Below are 15,049 nucleotides of genomic sequence, written 5' to 3'. Positions count from 1 at the left end.
GTCAAACTTCAAGGGGAACAATAGCTGGGGAAAGGGGAGCCATCGCGGAGGCGGCGACAATGGGTTTCCTTACTCGGGGCTTTGTTTGATTTCCCCGTCTCAGTTTTGAACTCCCTCCGCTGGAGAAAAGCGAGGGGGTAGGATGGGGAGAGGGGGAAGCAGGCAGAGGGGAAGGAGGGTCAGTGGGAGTTAAAGCCTTTTGCAGCCTTTCTCTCCCATTCATGTGGTAATTGGGTGTCAAGCAGAGATCAGTAAGATGGAGCCCGGCCTCTGTGCCCGGGTTAAACTGCAGCAGAAAGAAAGCGGGAGCTGAACCGATGGAGGCCTGAATGTCATTAGGGCGGGAGGAAGCGCCTCTCCCCCAGGAGCCCTTCTGCCGGGGTGCTGGGCTGGGGGGGCCGCTTCCCATTCAGGGCATCCCTGAAAGCGGCCAGACAAAGCGGGAGGGCGTCCGAACAATGCCGCACCCCCGGCTCTACCTTCAATAGGGAGCTCTAAACAGGCGTTTAACCTTCAGAACAGCTGAAACTGATACTCAAAGCTGAGGAGGTGGCTGGACCGCCACTGTTAGCCTCTTCCTGCGACCGAGCCGGAGGCCACTTGGATGGCCGGAGGCGAGGAGGGAGGCCGTCGACGGCCTCGCTTCCTTGGCCCCGTTGGCACAGCGCTGGGGGTGCGCAGGGCCCCGTGTGGGTTGTGGGAGGTGTCACCTCCAGGGCAGGATCAGAGCCCGACTCCTGCTCAGGCTGGTGAGACGCTGGCGTCCCCAGGGACGGCTGCTCAGCACCCTCGAGGATGGGGCTAGAGGAAGGCAGGGCCACACCGAGGAGGGGGATGCGTCATAGTAAGGATCGTATCCCACTCCACAAGCCTGGGATCATTTGGCAAGGGATCTGGGGAGGTCGGGACAACGACACCCCTCCTGAGCAGGGGGATGCCCCAGCCTGGGACAGTTGCCATCACCTGCGATTCCCGGGGTTGCCAGCCTGTACTGCATGACCCCAGCTGCCCAAAGCTCTCCCAGAGCCTGGCCTGGCATCATCTGTGCCTATGGGCGGGATTTTTAATCAACCAGGAGAAAAGAGGGTCAAATCCCGGGTTATTTTGGAAGGCCAGATTTGCCACTGAAACGGGCCAGGCTCAAAAAGAGCAGAGCAGGATGCGTCCCCTGCTCTCCAAGCCTCACCCTGCTGCACAGCCTGGCCATCCTGTGCTGTGCAGGAGCGAAGTAGCTAATGGCCCCGAAGACATTTTCTTCCCTAGTGAAGCCTTTCTGCTCTAAGGAGGAAAGCTGCCATCCCTTCCATCTGCACACAGCATGACAAGATGCAGGCGCTTTCCACAGACCATAATTTTGATGGAATCCCCTGCAACACAGCCCCTTCAAACTGGAGGGGGAGAAGCTGTCCCCAGCCCCGCTCGTGGTTACACTGGAACCACTCAGGGGAATCGCATATTTCCATTTCTAAAGAGTGCACCAAAGGATAGTCCCTTCTTTAGTCCAGAATATTTCCCTCTCGCTGCTTAAAGGCAAAGCTAGCTCGCCAGCGTGTGGAGGAGCAGGCGGCTGTCATTGTTTGGGAAGACTCCAGCACACCAAGAGTGGCAGGAGGAGGCTGGAGAGATGCAGTGTTAAAGACTGTCACAGACTTTCTCAGCGGCAGAAATTAATTTCACCCAGAAAGGTCCTGAGCAGCTTGCAAAGCTGCCACCTGCATTTAGGCTAAAATATGGTCCAGTTTTGCACACCAAGCATGGTCTGGCTGAGCTGGACCTAGAGCTAGAAAGAGACTATGATCAGAGAGAAAGCTGCAGCATTATTTTTTCTTAATGTTATTGTCACTGTCCAGGATGCAGGGTCTGGGAGAAGCAGTCATCTCCATGGTGAAAAGTACATTTGGTTTGTAAAGCTCTTTGGCTTTGCTTGAATTAATAGGCTAATAATAACCCAGGAAAGGATTTTAATGTTTTCTTAACCTCACGCAAACAGCTTTTAAGTATTTTAATTAAAAAAGAATAATACCTCATACTTTATATATAGTACTTTTATCTATACCCAGCTGTTGAGCCAGACTAGCGTATTGATCAAAGGAGTGAGATAAGTCTCACAAGGTGTCTCTAATCATAGAAAGAGGATTCAATTAGCGTCTTCCTTAAAATCGCACAAATAAAAAGAAATTTAAAAAAATCAGACTATGATTAAGCACTGGCTGCTTCTTTCTGAACACCTCTCTGCTGGAAGTGCTTTGTCCCAGCATTGATCCCGGGCTCAGTACTGCACTTGCACTTGTATTCCTGGGCTGAGAGCTTCAGAGACACTTGTACCTAGGCTTCATTTTTCCAGAGGAGCTGGGACTTTAAAAAGGCCCCAGGATTTCAACCCAAAGCTGACAGCCAACAGAAAAACTCTAATTGGTGTAGCTGGGTTTTGCAGGGAGTCTTGAAGCATTGCCAAGTGCGACACAACCCTCCTCAGTAAGGACAAACAGCGCAAATATGAGCCACCAGATCTCCAGTGGGGACCAGAGCTGCTAGTTTTAACCCCCCCAACGCTGCATTGCCATCAGCATCCCCAGGCAGGGTGGCTCCTTACAGCATAACTCACAGCTACAAGCACACCTTCATGGGGCTCCCCTCTCCCTGGGAAATCCGGCACAGAGGCGTGCGTATGTGGTACGTGCACGCCCCAGCTCTCTGGCACAGCATTGTGCTCCGTTGGTACCGCTGAGCTCTGCAGGTCTCCCCTATCGAAGGCCTGTGTATCAGTGCCCCCGGTGCAGTTTGCTGAGCTGTTTCTCAGTCGTTCAGCATCTCCATCTCCCCGGAACAGCAGCTTTCACCTCGGGGGGGGCCTGTCCTGCTTCTCTTGCCTCCACCCTGCAACTACAACCTTCCTCCCACTCACAGCTGGCCGGGAACGCGGGGCTCGGGGTGAGGCCCCTGCTACGCTCTGGTCAGGTCCCAGCCCCTCGGTTGTGTCAGCACCAGCAAGGGCTAAATCCTGCTCCTTGCATGGGCCTCGGCTGTGCCTATAATCCCCATCCATCTCCAAAACCCAACAATACAAGCCAGTCTCCACTTGGATGGGCTTACTTGCAAATAAATAACAGCCATACTTCCATAAGCCTCCAAAGCTATTTGCATCTGTGTTTAACAGGCAGTGCCCTGAATGCCGGATTTGCTTGGCTTTTTTAACCTAACATGCTCTCAGACAGGAACACAGCGCTGAGCCTTGCCCTGCGGCCCCTCTTCCTTCAGAGCGGCTTTGTGTGCAGGGCAGCACGGCCATTTCTTCCAGGAAGGGAGAGCACGCTCCTATATCCTCCTGTACTTCAAACCATCCATCTCCAGACAACGACCCCCAGGACTGACTGCGGGGAGGCCAAGTTTTCACCCGTTCCCTTTAGCAGAGGGCTGGGTGAGCCCAGGCAATTCGGGTCGCTGCCCACCACCTGCCTGGCACAACGAGGTGACCTCGAAGTCTCCGCCAGGCACAGACTCTGGTCAGGAGCCCGAGCGGAGGGGAATGCCAGCGCCTGGGATTGCCGCTGGCCTCACGCTGGACCGTACCCAAAACATCTTCTCCACCTCAGACAGGGTCTGACCTGTCCCCTGCCTGGGTTACCTTCTCCCTGCTCCCAGCGCCCTGTGCTCCCCTCCCTCCGCTTCCCAGGGCTCTGAACCCCCTGGGGGGGCCGTGAGACCCCAAGGGAGCCCCTAAAGCGGTCCCCCCTGAGGGGAGACGTTTGCCGAGCCCAGCCCGCCCTCCACCGGCGGCTGCGAGAGGAACAGCGTCCGAAAGTGGGACCGGAGCACCCGCAGAGAGGCAGCAGCCATCACTGCACAGCCTGCACCAGCCCCCCGAGGCTGGGGGACCCCCCCCCGCAGGCAAAGCCACCTCGTTCGAAGGCTGAACCCCACAGGCACTGCAGGGCTGTGGGGATGAAGCCTGTTTTCCACCGAGCTGGGGGGTTGCTTTGGGACAGAGGCTGTCCCAGGAGCTGCACCCTTCCAGGAGCGGTGTTGGACCACACTGCTCTGCCACCCCCCATCCTCACCTGGCTCCAAGCTGGGCCTGCCCCAGGGTCACTGTGTCCAAGGGACCGAAAAACTAAAATTAAAGCTTTTAGCTTACGAGATGCTGGAGAAGCCATCATTTTGAACATGCCCGCCGCTGCATCTGGTATATAATGGATGCAAATTTCCAGCGCTTTTCCCATGGTGTGTCTCACCAGGCAACACACTTCACCCAGGCTCACGCAAGACGTTTCCCCCTGGTACCCGGGTACCATGAAGGAGCCAGTTTCTCCTGTCCCCAGGGTTGGATGCAGAGGGTCTAAAAGATGGTTCTGGCAGTAAGGGAAGGGGAATGGGTACCAAAAAACTTATCCGCAGAGGCAGAAAGGAGCTGGGAGGTTGAATGTGGCCAAATATTGAGCGAAGCAGCAGAAGAGGAAAGAGGGAACAGGAAAGGGGCAGAGGAGCCAGACATGCCCGGGTAAACCAGAACTGGGCCAAGACAAACTGGGATGGCAACGCTGAGAACAAGACCAGGAGAAAGGGGGAGTGGGGAGTCGGTGGAGTGGTCTGGGGAGGGTCTCATCAATAGGTTGTTTTCACACAGGCATCAAACCCAGCAGCAAGAGGACTGCTTCCCCCTGCTCCAAGGCGAGCTAAAGTCTGCACAGGGAGGTCATGCTCTGGAGTGGCAGTTCCCAGTTCCCAAACCAGCACAGTCCCTTGCCTCCCCACACACAGCAGGACTGGACAAGGACGAGATAGGAAACTCCAGCGTAGCCCATACTCGCATTTAATCATGAGGACAGGACAGACTGGGGCAGGCAGGTACGCTGGTGTGGAAGCACAGCTAGAAGAGCAGACACACCCTGCCATCACAAAAGACAGACATCATTTTAAGGAGTAACCCTGCTAAAAGCATGAAAACAAATCATCAAAAAAAAAAAAGAATAATAAGAAACCCCAACCAAGAGTTTTCTCTGGAACAGACGTTTCTGCATGGTCTCCAAGGACTGGAATCGGACATCGCTGCTAAGGCTGTTTCACGTCAGACACAATGTGGGGAATTTACATAGCGCAAGTCAGGTGTTTAACATGGACATTTCAGTTCAGGGCCTGTCTCCTGCGGTGGAGACAGGGAGGGCTCTTGCGGGAAGGGATGCAGAGCATGTGAAGTCAGGCTCTCACAGAGACCACCCTCCTGAAGACTTCCTCTCCCCTAGGCAAGCTGCCTCCTGCATTCAGGGCACAGACATCACAGCAGGAAAGCCCCGAGAGCTGCTCCGTAGTGCTGAGTACGTCTAAGCAAAGGCAAACCAGGCCCACTCTCCCACCTGCTTTCTGCAAGGAAGGTGCACAAAACAAGGCTGCATCCACAAAAGGTAGAAGTAAGAGACCCAGAGAAGTGTCCACAAGATAATGGGGTTCGCTCATGTCCTTCACCATGGAGCAAGGCCACAAGGACATACACAGCTGCACTCACACTGGAAGAGGAGAATCAGTCCCAGAGGAGCGTCCCATCTCCCTGCGAGAGAAAAGGGCTCTCCAGGAGAGGACAGGTCTGGGCTATCCCTCCACCTACTGCACAAACCCAGGACACATTCAAAAGTACAGACAATAAATTAAGATGGGGAAAAAAAAAAAGTCAGCATGTATAATATATATATATATATAAAATATAATATAATGTGCGTGTGATTGTGAAAAAAGAAATGTCATCCCCAGGAGAGAGCAAGGCAGAAACACATCCCTGTCCCTCTCCCGACCCTGGCACTACCCTGCTCCCCTGATTCACAGCAGAAACACCAGTGGGGCAACGCAGGGGGCAGGGGTTGCGCCTGGCACCCAGCTTCCCTCTGCCAGCGGGGGCCCTGTGCCAAGGAGGAGCTGGCTGCTTGGAGGAGTGGGGAAAGAGCCCAGCACTGGTCCCTTCATGGCCTTCACAAGGAAGGGTTGCTGCAGGCAGGAAAAGGGAGGGAAATACAGGAAAAGCAAAGTGGAATGGCAGGGGCACCCCACCCCTCCTCAACTGGCCAGGGCCCTGCCCCTCCCATGGCACAGGACCACCACTGCTGTACCAAGTAGAAAATAAAGCCATAATGAGTCTATGCTTTGGTATGTAACCATCCCCCTCCCCTCAGTCCCCCCTGCGTTCCCCCCAAACCATTATCCGTAAAACTTGTCAAATAAAATCTCTAGTGTGCCTTTATATCACTCCTTGAACCTTTTCTTCCCCAGTGCCTGCCTTGCCCCCCTCTCCCCTACAGGATTTGGGGAGATGCCTTGTTTGACCCCCACTGGTTACAGCTTCTGCTGTCCCGATTGGATCCTGTCAAACACTGCCTGGTCCAGTGGCAGGTAACGGCCTTGCCTGGAGTCCAGGAAGTACAACCTATCCTTCACCAGCGCGGGGTCGAAACCCTGTTTCCGCAGCTCCATCTTCTGGAACTTGTAAGTGCCTAGAGCAGGGAGAGAAGGAGGAATGAGTGGTCACTGACTGCACATGCTCCCATCCCCACTGCACCTGTGTCGCCCCAGACCCGGCCTTGCACCCCCACACCTCCAAACCACCAGAGGAACCTGCTAGGGGCTCTATGGGGCAGAGGAGCTCCATCCTGACCCTACCACAGAGTGGTCTCCATAACCACATTTCCCCCCTCAGGCTCCCCCCAGCTCTGAGTCCAGTGTGAGTGCACATGCCGCAGCTCACTTGTCTTGGAGACTTCGTGCAGGAACCGCAGGAAGACAGGACGCGCGTACAGTGGCAAGGCCTTTTTCAGCTCGCTGGCAAAGCCTTCCAGGTCACAGGAGTTCTCCGGGTCAGCGATGGCTGCCATTCCTGCCTTCCCTTCAATCCCTAAGAGGCAGAGAAGAAGGGAGAGCACTCAGACACACTGTCCCTGTAGCATCATCTCCCTCTGCCCCACAACAGCAAGGCCTCTGGCACAGACTCTGCTTTGTACTGAAGTGCTGGCATGTCCAGCTGTGTCACTGGCTGTGTCACCACCCTGTGGCTAAGGCTGCCAGCGACACCCTGCGGTCACGGTCACCTCCTCCCAGAGGATGCACTTGCAGCCTGTCCAGAAAGGACACAGGGTCCTTCCAAACCAGCCAGAATCAGACCAAAGCTTGAGAAAGGGAGGGAACCCTCTGGTTCCTGCTAGGGACATCCCCAGCGGCCTCTTCCCAGCTCGCCCATGGGGAGCCTTGGTCCAGCCTCTTCCAAAAGGCCCGCTTGCCTCCCTTGATCGTCCTCTTCCCTCTCAGCTACCTGGGATCTCCACCCCATAAACCACCACGTCTGCCAGGTTGAGGATCCGGCTCAGTGTCCCTTCCACCTCTGTGGTAGAGACGTTCTCCCCCTTCCAGCGGAACGTATCCCCAGTGCGGTCCCGGAAGTACATGTAGCCATATTTGTCCATCACCAGGACATCCCCTACAGGAAAGGGAGGAATAGGCAAAAAATTAGGTGTCAGAGGGGCTAGGAGTTGCCCTAGAACATCTCAGGGCAGTGCCACTAGCCTGGGACAGCCTCCACACCCACCCAGGTACCCTTCTCTGCTCTCAGTGGATGGAAGGGTCCTGCTTGTCTTACCTGTGAGATAGGCAGCGTCCCCTTTTGTAAACACATCCCTGGCGATTTTCTTGTTGGTGGCTGACTGATTCAGGTAGCCGTCAAAGTGCTGCATGGGGTTGCTCTTGACAATGCGGCCCACCAGTTGCCCTGGCTCCCCTGCAGGGAGAAAAGAGGGGATGAAGGGGAGCAGCAACCACCTGCACCCAAGCAAAAAGGCTGTCTAATGGGGTTAGCAGGGTTTAACTGAGCAGAGACTCAAACCTAGGTAAATTATCTTGAGGTATCAGAAAAGACTCAACACAGGGCTAAGGAGACTTATCCCTGTGGTTGCCCTCACCTGGTTTGCAGCAGATACAGACGCCATCTGGCCCTCGGATCAGCTCCATGGTGTCTTCATCCACCCTCACCAAGCCGATGGGGTACACACCTGGTAGGATCCTGCTGTTGAAGCCACATGACCCAACCTAGAAGAGGAAGAGCTCAGAGCTGTGGGTAGCAGGGACATCTCTCCTGCCCTGAGCCCACTGCTCACGAGCATTGAGGATACCACAGAGCTGGCACTGCACAACAACAACAACCAAAACCCCTCCAGGTGGATGGCAACCCACGCCAAGCCTCTTGAAGCAAGAAACCAGGAGCAAACAGCCCATCTGGGTTTCCAACCCTGCCCAGGCCAGCAGGCACCCTCTGGGACATGGGGAGGATGGTGGGGCCTTACATTGTTATCAAAGTTTCCCAGGCTGCAGTTGCATTCAGTGGCCCCGTAGAACTCAGCCACCTGGGCGATGCCGAAGCGGGCCATGAACTCCCGCCAGATGGAGGCACGCAGCCCGTTGCCCAGCGCCATGCGCACCCGGTGCTGCCGCTCCACCTCCTGGTATGGCTGGTTCAGCAGGTAGCGGCAGATCTCACCAATGTACTGTACAATCTGGGAGGGATGGAGAGGAAAGATTCACTAGGACCCCTCTGCCAGGCCCCAGGTTGTTTGGACTTTCTTCAGAACAGGTAGAAATGGCACAACATGCCCAAAGTCCCCTAAAGAGGCCGCAGTAAGACCCAGGAGTCCTGCTAGCTCACCCAGTGCCTGCCGTTCCCTCATTAACCCTCCCCTCCAGACTGTGAAACCTATCCAAGACCTCCTGGCTAATGCTGGAGCATGGGAAGGGCTTGGACACATGGAATTACCACCCCAGGTGGGAAGGACACAGCCCCACCACCTTGGAAGGTGGTTTGGGATGGACAGGCAGAAACAGTCCAGGCCTCCCCGTCTTTTAGCAGCTGGGCTTTCCCCAGCACGGCACAGATCCCCAGGCTCTGCTCCCCACTCCCAGCTGGCCCCTTGCCTCACAGCCTCACCGTGCAGTTGTATTTCACGCAGTCTTCCCAAAAGTGTGAGGCCGAGAACTTCTTGCGGATGACAACCGTCATGCCCTGCAGCAGGCACTGCCCAACCCCGACGATGTTCCCTGCGGAGAGGCAGCCAGGGGAGCCCTCAGTCCCCAGACACCTCCAGCCCAGCCAGCTCAGGGAGAGGCCTGGTAGGGCAAGGTGGACACCACGCGCTGGCTCACAACAGACGGGTGTTCACCTGGCCAAAGGCCCCAGGACCACAGGCACTAGGGAGGAGACGCATGGCACTGAGATCTGGGGCAGCACTCTGCACCTAGACATCCCAGCACATCTCAGCCAGTCAGACAGGTACCACTTCCCCTTCCCCCTGACTTTCCATGGGGAGCAGCAATAAGGAGCAGCTATTCCAAAGCCAGGCTAGGAGCTGGGATAACACCCCCACTCCCCGCTCCAAAGGTCAGCCAGATCAATTCTTGGCTCCCAGGGAAAAAGTGGAAAGCCTCGGTCAGACGCTGCCAGCAGCAGTCAGCTCCTCCTCGACATGGAGATCATTGCTACACCAGCCTGAGCCCTGGGCTCAGGAGGGGGAGAGACAGTCCTGGCATGCAGGGCTCCATATGGCACGCATTACCTGCAGCGTGGTAGAGCGGGAGGCAGTCGTACACCACATCATCAGGTCTCATGCGAAAACCGTAAAAAACTAAGCTGCACATGCGGAAGTACCTGGGGCAGGAGGGTCAAGAGGCATGTCAGCAGCAGAGCCAGAGGCACTGTGGTAGGACAGGGCAGAGCTCAGCCCCGTCCTCCCCCGAGTCCCTGCCCATAGCCTTACCGGCAGTTCACCACAATGGCAGCCTTGGGCAGCCCCGTCGTGCCAGAGGTGTAAATGTAGAAGAGTTTATCTGGAGAGCAATGAGGAGACAAGGTCACATACCCAATCTAGGAGCTGGCTGAATTGGGAGAGGGAGACAATTCAAATTTATACACTCTGCTCGTGCCAGCTGAGCCAAAACTTTGTTATGTGACAGCACCAAGAACATGCTGGGTCCACACCGGGCAGATCAGGTCTGTTGGACACATGGAGGGCATGACAGGATACTGCTCCACACAGGGCTGGCCTTCAGACACCAGAGTCATACCCATCCCAAACACCCCAGGCCCTGCTGCAGACATCCGCCATCGGCATCCCAAGCAGATGTTCTTGCTGGTGTTGTAACCAGCTGATCCACGAAAATACCACCATGAGTTTGGCCCCCAAGAGCTGACCACGTACCAAGAAAGCCCTTATCAGGGGGGGGTGGCTGGTGCCACTGGGCCATCTGCAGGAGGGGGTCCAGGTGTTTCGCACCAGGAAGCGTGGACTCGGGGCTTCCTTCCCCGGACCAGAAGAGATCGATAGATTTCTGCAGGGAGGGCTGCACTTCCTGAATTGCTGAGAAAGTAAAGAGGGGAGATGGAGAAAGACCGCAGGGTAGATACAGCACAGAGACCCCTTGCCCTCCCAGACAGTCTCAGGGAGACACTGCCCCAGGTAACAGTACACTCGCTGTGCTCGGCAGAGTCCCCAAAGGGCTGACAACCATCCCATGTGGATATCATTCCTATGATTAACAGATGCCGGGGCCACAGCCCAGGCCTCTTCAGGGACCAGAAGATCCTGTTCTCCACCTCTCCCCAGCCAAAACCTCGTTGGTGCCAAGAGGTCTGTTGACACTGTCAATCTCAGAGGCGTGGGCTGAAACACATGAGGAGCTGGAGCTAAGGTGCTGCAGGGATGTGGCTAACAGCCATGAAGAGCAAGGGGAGGCCTGGCCCAGCCCAGTGCTCCATGCAGGGTATGGACCCAAGAGGCACAAGGACACCCAGGCTGGCCTGCTTGGGAGACAGACAGCACTGAACTCCAGATCCTGCCCAGTGGCCAAAGGGACCAACAAGAAAAAAAAAACAGATCCCATTCCAAATGTCCCCTCTTTTCCAGATCCCTGCTCTGTGGTGGGCAGGAAAGTAGCACTAAATCCATTGACATGCCCCTCCCTGAGTTCAGAGCACCCCTGACGCGTCTGCCTGCCCCTCACCTTCCATCATCTCCACACCAAAAACCACAGCCTTGGAGTTGGAGATTGTGATGCAGTGCAGCAAGGCCTCCATGCGCAGGTGGGAATTCACGAGGGCGGTCTCCACCCCTATCTTGGCCAAGCCAAGCCACAGCCCCACGTACTGATTGCGTGACTCCATGAAAAGAGCCACCACATCACCAGAGCGGAAGCCTTGGCCATGGAAAAAATTGGCCACCCGGTTGGAGTACTCATCCAGCTGCCGGAAGGTCCAGCTCTCGCCTGTGCCTTGGAAGATCAGCGCTGTCTTCTCTGGATACTTGTTCACGGTTTTCTGGAAGATCTTGGCAATTGTGTTCTTCTCCTTCACATGCCTCCATACCTGCCATTTCACCCGCAACAGGACCAGCCCCGTGCTGCCAAAGGAAGGGGAGCAAGAGGGCAGCTACTCAGTGACCCCTGCAAAAGCACTTCCTCCAGCAAAGCCAGCACAGCACAAGGACCTTCCTAGGAGCTGCAATAGCCCAGCACTGCTCCAGGCCCTACTCTAGGTCAGCAGCAACTCTGGGTGCTCCCCTGAGCTGTGTGGACATAGGCAGAGCTCATCTGCAAAGATGCTTATAGTGAGGAACTGATGGAGGCCAGGGAGAGATGTGTTTTGGAAGGCTGCAGACAGGAATGTCCCCGATCAAAAGGGGCATCTTTGAGCCTCAGGAGCTCTCCAAGAGGTACCACCACTCCCTCCCCACAAATCCTTACCAGGAGCTGGCACAGCCTGGTACCAACTCAGAAGTGACCCTGCACAGGCACCTGGTGCCATGCCAGCAGTTTTAGGGACAGTGTGAAGTACAAGGACAGTCACTAGACTTCAGAGCTCAGCTGAAATCTATCTTTCCTGTGAAAACTTTGCCCGAGAGTTTGGAGCCGCCTGGGTGCGGCAGAGGGAGATCTCCTTCCAGCTGGGCCAGGTGCCAGCAGAAACCCAGGGGTGTGCAAGGAGCTGGGGGCTGTGCTCGCACATATGCTAGAGCAGAGCAGTGGGCCAGGGGGAGGGTGGATGGTTGGGCCATCCCAGCCAGGACACCTACGTGACATCCCTTCGTATTGTCTTGATGAATATGAGGAAGAAGTCCCATCCACCGGATCCCAGGTAGAAGATGAAGAGAGCAGGGATGGCCTGAATCCAGGACAGTTCCAGACTGACCCTGAAGAACAGCAGCAGCGCTGCAAAAGCAGCCAGACGCAGCATCGTGGCCTGCGAGGAGAGAGAAACCACGGTCATCAACCCATGCACATTGGACTTGGCGATAATGAACCCATGGGCAGGGGTTGCGTTAGTAGCCCCCAACTTCCTGGATGAGGTCCCTGAGTCATCACTCCTCCTGGCAGCGAGGCTGTAACCCAGCAGCCCAGAGCTCCCACAGATGTAACTTTACCAGACCTTTGAGATGGCCTCCAATTAAGCCACTAGTATGGCACTGCATAGTGCCAGCTGAGAGCCCAGCCATTCCCACCTGGGGAGCCACATCCTGCACACCAGCCAGGGGCACGGCCGTGCCACAGCAGTGTAAGATGCAGGATTAAGTCACTTCATGGATGTGGGAGCGGAGTCCTGGCAGGAGACCCCGTACAGATGTTTGGCAGGCACGAGGGTGATGCCAGGCAGGGCTGGCTCAGCCCCTCACTCCCAGCCTGGCAAAGCCCAGCTCCAAATTCTTCCCTACTCCAGGGATCCCTCTGTCCCCATAACCCAGGTCTCCCAGGCCCGCAGCATCAGCTCTCCTGCATGCCTGGCTTCAGGACAGCCAGCACGGCTGGTGGGAGAGCACAGCTTCACACACTCCCTGACACAGCTCAGACAGGAACAGGGACAGGAAACCCAGTCCTTTGAGCTCTGCTCCTGTTTGCAAACCCTCGTGTCGGTGGGCAGTTTCCTGGCCTGGCTCTGCAGGAGACACTGCCGGAGCTGGTCGGGGATGAGGCACGCACAGGCATGCCCTGGCCAGGCTGGAGTGGTCAGAACAAGGGCTGTTGCTGTCTGCTGCCAGACCCCCCGCCCCATGACCTGTGGACAGTGACTCAGTCTCTGGTATCCCCCAAAAAGCACCTCTGTCCCCATCCCAAACACACCCCAGATGTGGCTCTGAGACTCACAGGAGACTACGATCAAGCACAGGCTCTTTTCAGGTGACAGCACTGGGCAGAGGAAAGTGACAGCAATATGACCCTCACAGCTCGAGGGCTCCTAGATAAAACTGGTCCTTCGTGGCATGGATGCAGGCCAAACAGGAAGGAAACACTCACATAATTTCCTTTTCCCTCTTGAAGGTGGACTCACTGCTCTGAAGCTGGCAGCCCTGAGTGGGCTCTGCCACAACCGGCGGGGCCAGGAGCCACACTTGTGGCTTTCCCTCTGCTCTGTGCAGTTCCCCCAGGTCCGGGGAGCCTCTGTGGATTTGGCAAGAGATACTGGCAGGGTGGGAGCCAAGGCAGTGCCACGTGGTCACCGTGCCCTGGCATGTCATGCAGGCTGTCTCACCTCTGAGCCGCGCTATCAGCAGCAGGGAGGGATGCACCAGAGTGCAAGGTGCTGCTCCTGGGTGGAGGCCTGGAGACATCCTCCAGTTTGCAGTCCCTGCCCAGAGAACCCTCCTCATGCCAGCAGCCTCTGAGCTCTCTCCACCCAACACCTCCCAGGCCTGAGGTCCCACAACACAGTCCACCGGCCTTTTAGCAGGGCAGGACTCACTGCATTTTTGCCTAGGAGCCTCTCTCTGCAGCTAAACAGGGAAACTCTTAGATCACCATCAAACTACTATGTCTTGGCCAAGACCTGGGCCCTTCGTTACAAGCTCACATCAAGCAGACAGACATGGAGAGCCAGTGGTGGGGGAGCCACACTCTGTGTGGGCAGCAAGGTGCTTAATCTCCCACTTGAAGGCAAGACGGGCCCAGACAGGCCCTCGTTATCCTCTGCTCGCATCTCTGCCTCACACTGCACCTCTGCCTCTCTGCTTCATACCAGCATGCCCGGTGCCTCCGTGCCTCCCGCTGAGAGAGAACCAGTGCATTACTGCCAGAGACTTCCAGCCCTGCCGTTAAGGATTCAGATCTTGTCTAGCTGCATCAGCACAGAGGAAATTAAGACCTGCCTGTAGCTCCACAGCCAGCGGGCATGAAGGCAAACCGCAGGGATCCATCACCCGGAGGCACAGAGACCCAAGGAGAGCCTGGGGAGCCGGTCACAGGGGGGACAACAGGCAGGCAACGGGGCTCCAAGAAGCCCCAGCGCTAATGGTCAAGCTTCAGGGGCCGAGAGAACCCCAAAGGCATCTCTCCAGCATAAGCAGCTGGGGAGGCACCTGTCCCCCCACTTGCCCCAGGGCAGGGTAAAGGGGGTGAGCCCACCGGCCCCGGGGAAGGATGGGGAGGATGAAACAGGGTCCCCCCATTTTACCCTCCTCGTCCTTCCCCAGGGCCGGTGCGCTCAGCCCCAGCAGGGAGGGAGAGCAGCTCAGCCCCGGTTCTCTCTGACGGGGTTAGAAGGACCGGGAGGCCCATGAGGGCCTCTCACCGGGGCTGCAGCCAGGACCCTCCTTCCCCAACCCCGGCCAGGCCCCGGAACTGCCCGGGAAGAGCTGGTATCCGCGGGAGGAGCCCCGCAGCCCACTGAGGGGAAGGGCCGCGGCGCCTCATGAGGAGACCGGGCGGCTGCGGGGCCCCGGTACCGCCCGCAGGGCCCCAGCGCCTCATGAAGAGACCGAGCGGCTCAGGGGTGCCGGTACCTCATGAGGAGACCGGGGGGCTGAGGGGTCCCTGTACCGCCCGCAGGGCCGCGGACGACTCATGAGGAGACCGTGGGCCGCGGCGGCCCCGCCCGGCCGCCCGCGGGGAGGCAGCGTGACCGCCGCGGCGGAGCAGAGCGGCGCCGGGAGGTGACGGAAGAGAAAAACGGTGCCGCGCTCTTACCGGGCTCCGGGGCGTCCGCTGCGGCCCGGCCACCTGCACCGGGAGCAGGAGCGGGAGCGGGAGCGGGGCCCGCCCGCCGCTG

General features: G+C 57.1%; 2 protein-coding genes across 2 annotated transcripts in view; one reads left to right on the top strand and one right to left on the bottom strand.

Annotated features, from left to right (window-relative positions):
• Positions 1 to 4,789: 4,789 nt before the first annotated feature.
• On the bottom strand, positions 4,790 to 15,015 carry SLC27A4 (solute carrier family 27 (fatty acid transporter), member 4). The gene is made up of 13 exons (XM_010570982.1): positions 14,968 to 15,015; positions 12,087 to 12,253; positions 11,020 to 11,414; positions 10,218 to 10,376; positions 9,777 to 9,846; positions 9,576 to 9,667; positions 8,951 to 9,060; positions 8,313 to 8,522; positions 7,932 to 8,058; positions 7,613 to 7,750; positions 7,289 to 7,453; positions 6,728 to 6,874; positions 4,790 to 6,476 (listed from the first exon to the last, which is right to left on the bottom strand). The coding sequence occupies exons 2-13, from the start codon at positions 12,245 to 12,247 to the stop codon at positions 6,319 to 6,321; spliced, it is 1,932 nt and encodes a 643-aa protein (XP_010569284.1). The 5' UTR covers positions 12,248 to 12,253; positions 14,968 to 15,015; the 3' UTR covers positions 4,790 to 6,318.
• Positions 14,845 to 15,049, top strand: part of TRUB2 (TruB pseudouridine (psi) synthase family member 2) — a 12,531-nt gene continuing 12,326 nt past the window's right edge. The window contains 1 exon segment of the mRNA XM_010571125.1: positions 14,845 to 14,933. Within this exon segment, the coding sequence (XP_010569427.1) occupies positions 14,845 to 14,933 (89 nt within the window).

Source organism: Haliaeetus leucocephalus, unplaced genomic scaffold, assembly GCF_000737465.1.
Source record: "Haliaeetus leucocephalus isolate CR32 unplaced genomic scaffold, Haliaeetus_leucocephalus-4.0 Scaffold306, whole genome shotgun sequence".
NCBI lineage: Eukaryota > Metazoa > Chordata > Aves > Accipitriformes > Accipitridae > Haliaeetus > Haliaeetus leucocephalus.
This window is presented reverse-complemented; position numbering and strand designations above follow the sequence as displayed.

Bases quoted from the DNA above. Each gene is read 5' to 3' on its own strand.
- SLC27A4 (XM_010570982.1), bottom strand. From the start codon at position 12,247: ATGCTGCGTCTGGCTGCTTTTGCAGCGCTGCTGCTGTTCTTCAGGGTC. The intron at 10,377-11,019 runs GTGAGGGGCAGG...TTACTTTCTCAG, and splicing joins TGGTGTGGAGATGATGGAAG to CAATTCAGGAAGTGCAGCCC. The intron at 8,523-8,950 runs GTGAGGCTGTGA...CATCCCTCCCAG, and splicing joins GCGTGAAATACAACTGCACG to ATTGTACAGTACATTGGTGA.